The sequence below is a fragment of the Monoraphidium neglectum genome (genome assembly GCF_000611645.1).
Source record: "Monoraphidium neglectum strain SAG 48.87 unplaced genomic scaffold scaffold03705, whole genome shotgun sequence".
Lineage (NCBI taxonomy): Eukaryota > Viridiplantae > Chlorophyta > Chlorophyceae > Sphaeropleales > Selenastraceae > Monoraphidium > Monoraphidium neglectum.
In genome coordinates this window covers 1-5,809 of record NW_014009924.1, presented here as the reverse complement: position 1 = coordinate 5,809, position 5,809 = coordinate 1, and the positions used below count along the sequence as shown (strand labels likewise).

General features: G+C 67.6%; 3 protein-coding genes across 3 annotated transcripts; 1 reads left to right on the top strand and 2 right to left on the bottom strand.

Annotated features, from left to right (window-relative positions):
- Nucleotides 1-45: 45 nt before the first annotated feature.
- On the bottom strand, nucleotides 46-575 carry MNEG_13233 (hypothetical protein; the record flags this gene model as incomplete). Its single annotated transcript, XM_014038297.1, has 1 exon — nucleotides 46-575. A coding segment is annotated over one exon (530 nt), but the record flags the coding sequence as incomplete, so codon positions are not given.
- Nucleotides 576-1,159: 584 nt separating this feature from the next.
- MNEG_13232 (hypothetical protein) lies at nucleotides 1,160-4,282 on the bottom strand (the record flags this gene model as incomplete). The annotated part of the gene is made up of 9 exons (XM_014038296.1): nucleotides 1,160-1,333; nucleotides 1,552-1,668; nucleotides 1,949-2,283; nucleotides 2,448-2,722; nucleotides 2,900-2,976; nucleotides 3,280-3,327; nucleotides 3,612-3,770; nucleotides 3,952-4,061; nucleotides 4,258-4,282. 9 exons carry the CDS (start codon nucleotides 4,280-4,282, stop codon nucleotides 1,160-1,162), a joined length of 1,320 nt encoding a protein of 439 aa, XP_013893750.1.
- A 427-nt stretch (nucleotides 4,283-4,709) lies between these two features.
- On the top strand, nucleotides 4,710-5,446 carry MNEG_13231 (hypothetical protein; the record flags this gene model as incomplete). The annotated part of the gene is made up of 3 exons (XM_014038295.1): nucleotides 4,710-4,807; nucleotides 5,001-5,125; nucleotides 5,265-5,446. Coding segments are annotated over 3 exons (405 nt in total), but the record flags the coding sequence as incomplete, so codon positions are not given.
- Between the last annotated feature and the right edge of the window lie 363 nt (nucleotides 5,447-5,809).

Below are 5,809 nucleotides of genomic sequence, written 5' to 3'. Positions count from 1 at the left end.
GCCCGCTTCCGCGCGAGCGCCGCGGCGGCGCCGCCGGCGCGGGACGAGGCGGCGCCGCGGCGGCGCGGGGCCGCGGGTGCCTCTTCGACTTCCAGGTCCTCCTCGCTGTCCCCCGCCCCCTCATGCGCGTCATCGTCCTCGTCATCACCCTGCCGCTCATTCTGCTGTGCCCCCTTCTCCTCTGCCGAGCCCTGCTCGGAGTCAGACCCCTCCTCTTCGTCCCCCTCCTCTTCGCAGCTGCTGCTGCCGCCGCCTTCATTGGCGGCAGCCGGCGCGGCAGCCAGGCCCGCCGCGGCGCTGCGGCCGCTGCGAAGAGGGCGGCCCTGAGGCGCCGGGGGAACTGGCGCACGCGCGGGCACAGGCGCCAGCGAGGGCCTGCGGCGCGTTGGTGCGGCCTCGTCGCCGGTTGCGGCCGTGGTGGCGGCAGTGCCGGCGTTCGGCTGTGTGCTATCCGCAGCGACGCGCCGGACTCCTCGAGAGCGCGGCTTGGGGCCGGGTGCGGAGGGTGGCGGCGCTTCCGCGCCCGCGGGCGCCTCCGCGGCGGGCGCAGAAGCGCTCCGTGTGGGCCGCCTCATGACGGCGCTCCTGCAACAGTAAACAAGTGTAGAAGGGCAAGCTCGGGGCTCGCTACTGGCGTGGTTTCGGTGGCTGCGCAGGCGCGTGCTGCGCGCGCCGCGCTCTTGGCGGAAAAATTACGCCCTCTGGAGGCCTTCGGCGCGCGTAATATGACAAATAGTACGAAACATTCACCTTTGCGACCGTGAACACCCGCCACGACGCCCTGCACGCAAGCCGCGCGTAGATCGGTGCTGGGCGAAAGCCAGCAGGGCGGCGCCGGACAAGCACAACAAACTTGGTAGCAAACACAATTGCCAACCGCACCTCCCTACCAACCGATCTCTTCCGAGTGCGAAGGGTCACTCGCCCGCCGTTCCGACTGAGAGAGATGCCGTTCCCGCTGAGTTGGAGATATCACTTGAAAGCTTGATTGATATGCTCTGTAGCTGAGTGTGCCTGCTGCTCTGCTGCGCCCCTCAAGAGATGCAGTTGCCAACCACCCCACGACCTCTGCCAAACCCGACATGGACGAAAAAGCCCCGTCAAGGGTCCAAGGACGGACATTTACAACATCGATTGGCACATCGTCTGGCGACGGCGTCTACGGCTTCGGCGCGTTGGGCGAGAACAGCTCGGTCACCTTCTCCAGCACCTTCATGATCTCGGGGTCCTCCTGGTACTTCATCACGTTCATGGGGTTCTGGCTGATGTCAAAGATCGCCGCCTGGACCTTGGGGTTGGCGAAACCAGAGGCCAGGTCCGGGTTCTCCAGCACCTGCGCAGGTGGATGACACGCGCATGCGCGGCACAGTCAAGGAAGGTGCCGGCTCGCTTACCAGGGGCGTCTCGAGAGCTGGCTAGGAGAGATGCTGGAAGATCGGAGGTCGTGGCGGCGCATGCCTGCGCGCCGCGGCGGCGCGGACTCGGCACGGCTGCAGCAGGGCGGGTGCGCGGTGCGCCAATCAAGCGCGCCAAGTCAGGGCTGCCCCGCACCTTGCTGATGACGTCCTCGGGCTTGAGGCCGAGCTCGCTGAACTGCTGCTGCACCTTCTCCTGAGAGAAGTCCATCTGCTGCATCATCTGCATCATCTGGGGGCTCATGGTCATGCCCTGTTGGTTTGAGGGGTTGACGCCGGCAGGCGGTCGCAGTCAGGGAGGGCGAATTGCAGCGGCCCTCGACAGACCTGCCCGTGGCTGGTGTCGACCACAAAGCAGGCAGCCGCCACCTGCAGCAGTCGCCTCCGACATCTGCCCACGCACGACCTGGCCCCCCAACTGAAAGCGCCTGCACAGCAGCTCGCACCCTTCCCCGGCTGACTCCAAACACGTGGCCGCTGCTCCCCGCCCACTCCCGCAGGCAGGCGCAGTCCCTGGCGGCCGCCCAACCCACCGAGCTGGCAAGCGTCTGCTCCAGCTGCCTCCGGACCTCCGGCGTGTTGAGCATCCACTCGATGCTGTCGGGGTTGCGCATCGGCTCAGGCAGGTAGGGGTAGAGCATCTTCTGCATGTTGGGGTCCCGAAGCATCTGCTCCATCATCGCCGTCATCTGCCCCACGTCCGCCTGCTCGCCCGGCGCGCCGCTGCCGCCCGCGCCGCCGCCGCCCACGTCGGTGAAGAAGCTGCTGGCCGAGCCCGACGCGGGGCCGCTGCCGCTGGCGCTGCTGCTGGCGCCGGCGGCGCCCCTGCCGCTGCTCGAGGGCTCCTTCACCTCGGCGGCCTCCACCACTGAAAGCGAGGCAGAGGGGCGACGCGCACGTGAGCGCAGGGCGACGGGCTGTTGACGGAGGCCGCAGCTGTCTTGCTTGTGAGGGCGACCGCCCCCGCAGCGCTGCGGACGCCGTCGGCTCACGCCTGGCCCGTGCATGAGCCAGCCCCTGCCCACCCCGCACCTGGCATGCCGTTTGTGGTCGCCTTGGGGGGCTCCGCCCTCCCCGCGGCCGCCCCTGAGCCTGCAGCCGCCTTGCCCCCGTCAGGGCTCGCCACGCGCGCCGCGAACTTCTCGCCCCGAGGCGCGCCATTGTCGGCGGTGGGCGCGGCGGGCGCGGCGGGCGTGGGGGTTTGAACTGCCGTCGCGGTCGTGTCGACCGGGGGCTTGAAGTTGGGCGCGAAGGGGTTGGAGGCGCCGTAGGGGCCGAAGTTGGGCGGCGCGCCAGCGCCAAAGGGGCTGCGACATACGGGTGGGGTTGTGAGGGGCAAGTTGGCCAGACGTGCAGTGCCTGGACTTTGCATGTTCAGAAGAAATCCATGCATGGGTTCCATCCGCGCCACAGAATTGCACACCTGCCGCCCACAAGGGAGGCTGCCTGAAAGCTGCCCCAAAGCGCTTGCTCGTGCTGCTGACCTGGCTCCAGGAGCGCCCCCCGGCGGCATGTTCATGCCGGGCGGCATGTTCATTCCCTTCATCATTTGCTTCATTGCCTGGTGATGCAGGGGGGGGGGGATGAGGGTCAGATGCTGGGTTTGCCGAGACTGCGTTCCCTGTCGCGTCCATGTTGTGGCCCGTGAGCTGCCTGGCTCCCCCAATCTGTGAGTTAACGGCCACGGCAACCCCTGCCTCGCGCCCCCTGTCCCCGCAAAAGCAAGAAAAAGCAGGGGACGCTCCATGAGACCACCCATCCATGCAATTGGGCCCGTGGCCCGCTGCTGCTTGCTGCAAGCGCCGTGCCCCATCGTCCCCCCCCCCTCCAAGACAACGCCCTCGCCAGCCCGGCCAGGGCGCACCATCTCCGTCATCATGGCCTGTGGCCCCTTCTTCATGAGGTTCTGCACCTGTGTGTTGTGTGTCAAGGGGCAGCCAGCACAAGAATCTGTGAGCGCAGACCGGCGCAACGCCCGACGCTGCTGCCCCAGGCCAGCCCAGCACAGCGGAGAGCCATTGAGAAGCCAAGGCCCCAGCAACCGCCAGCCGCACAGTGCCTGCGTTTTTGCTGCTGGATCTACCGCCACGGTCTCCACTTCCGCAGCCATGCATGCCTGCAATTGTCCCCCGTGGGCCACCTGGACTGACCCTGCGCCCCAGCAGCAAAACAACCGACAGGGCATCAGCGACTCACAAAGTCCAAGACCTTGGCGACGATGATGCCCGCGCCCATCCACACCCACCACGGCACGCCGGCGGCCGCTGCGGTGGCCGGCGGCGGGCCGTACGCCGCCGCAGGGTACAGCGGCGGCATCGGGGGGGCTGCTGAGTAGTACTGCTGCGGCACGCCGGGCTGCAAGATGGGCGGCCAAGGGGACGAAGGGATCCGCGAAACAGGGTTCAGTTCGAATGTCACCGTGACACAGACAGCAATCAAACACCGGTTTGACACGATCGGACGGCCTGCGAGGTAGGCCGCTGGCCAGCTGAAGTCACTCGCAGCCCACCGGCGGGAGTGCCGCTCGCGCGCACACCTGCTGCTGATAGGGGACGTACTGCTGCTGGGCGTCCTGAACTGCCTCAGGAATATACTGCTGCTGCGGGATCACGGGCTGCTCGGACTGAAACTTGGGAGCATCGTTCCCTGCAGGCACGCGCGGACCGAGGTGACACCTGTCATGGCGAGTTGCTATCAGAGTCATTGCCAGACCTTTATTTTCCCTTGCATGGATGATCGTAGGTCGAGGTGTGCTGAGCGCGCCGATCCCCTCGCCCGGCTCACCGCCACCAGGGAGCGCTCGGACGGGCCGCGCGTTGCGAAGCACAGCAGGCCTTCCTACGCGACGAATGCTTAGGGCAGAGCATCCCGCCTGTCGGAGTTCGACGGCGCGCATTGTGGCGATCTTGCCCTGCTAGAATACTTCGAATGAAGTGCCTTTGATGCCAAGATACATATCCAAAGCGTTTGGTCGGCTGTGGAGAAGCTCATTGCTCCAAGTGAGTCGAGGCACTGCTGCTGCTATGCCTGCAGCTGCTCCATGTCGACCAGCCCTGGAGTCCAAACTACGGCTCCGCGTGGTCACAACATCTGGCTCTCAGGTCGACCACGCTTCAACGAGTCTCTCTTCAGTCCTGCCCTCAGGCACACAAAAGCCAACCTAGTCTCTCGAGCGGTGATCTGTGACACTGGCCGCAGGTAGAGCCCCTCACCGACAATAAGCCGACACTTGAGTGTTTCTCTCTGCCTGGTGGAGTCTGGGGTGCGGCGCTGGGCGCCTAGCAAGCGCTCGAGATGGGCCGGATCATTTACACGCGAGAGGAGCTCTTGGCCATCCGCGAGGGCCCTGGCCTCGACAAGCTGCCAGATGGAGCAGACATTTCGGTCATCAGGTGGGCAGATCGCGCGTTTGATTTGCTCTGCAAGGGCGCGTGATCTCCCTCGGGCGCCGCAGAGCGCCCACAGCTGCAGCAGGCTGCCCAGCCAATTGGTTGCCTCCCTCAGGCTCGTGCGCCATGTTTCCCCACAGGGCGTGGGTAGCAGCTGGGACATAACCCAAGCCACCTCACATGCGACGCCGCGCAGGGAGATGGAGGAGCTCACGTTCTTTGACGCTGGCCCCAAGCCCGACTGGGCTGTCAAGGACGCCAAGCCGGCGGCCTTCCCCCCGGCGCGCAGTCCTGCGGGGCCGGCCAACTTCCTGCGGCCAGGTGAGCTTCCAGCTGGCGCCCGCGGCAGCTCGCAGTCTGCTAGGCACGGCGAGCACACCAACTCAACTGGGTGTGGCCGCTGCGGCCGCCTCTTGCCGGGCACAGCCACACACCCTTTGCCCCTACCCCCGGCCCGCAGGCGGCCCCATCCGCAGCCGCCTGGTGGCAGACGGCTCGCTGCCCGACGAGCTGCCGCCCGGCCGGCCGGAGATGTCGAGCAGCATGGGCCGCGCCGACAGCTGGCGCCGCAGCATGGAGGGCATGCCGGCGGATGGCGGCAGGCCCGGAGAGCGCTGGGGCCCTGGCGGGCCCCCCACACCGGTGCGCGCGAACCTTAGGGGACGGCGCGCACATGCCATTCTGCATGCCGGGTAGGCATGCGCAGTGCTCCCAACAGCATGCCCTCGTGCCAAGTGCATGTTGTTTGTCGATGCGCATCTGCACCTGCGCGCCTGACGCATCGGCGCTACTGCCCCCGCAGGGCGGCCGCGGGCGCCCAGGGCCGCCCCCCGAGGACCCGGCGGGGCGGCGCCCCTCTGGCAGCCGCTGGGACGAGGCGAGGCCGGGGTCCATGGACAGGACAGACAGCTGGCGCACCGCCAGCGGCGGTGGCGGCGGCTGGCGCGACGAGCGGGACCACCACCGCCCCGGCGGCCCGGGCGGCCCCGGCGGCCAGGGCGCGAC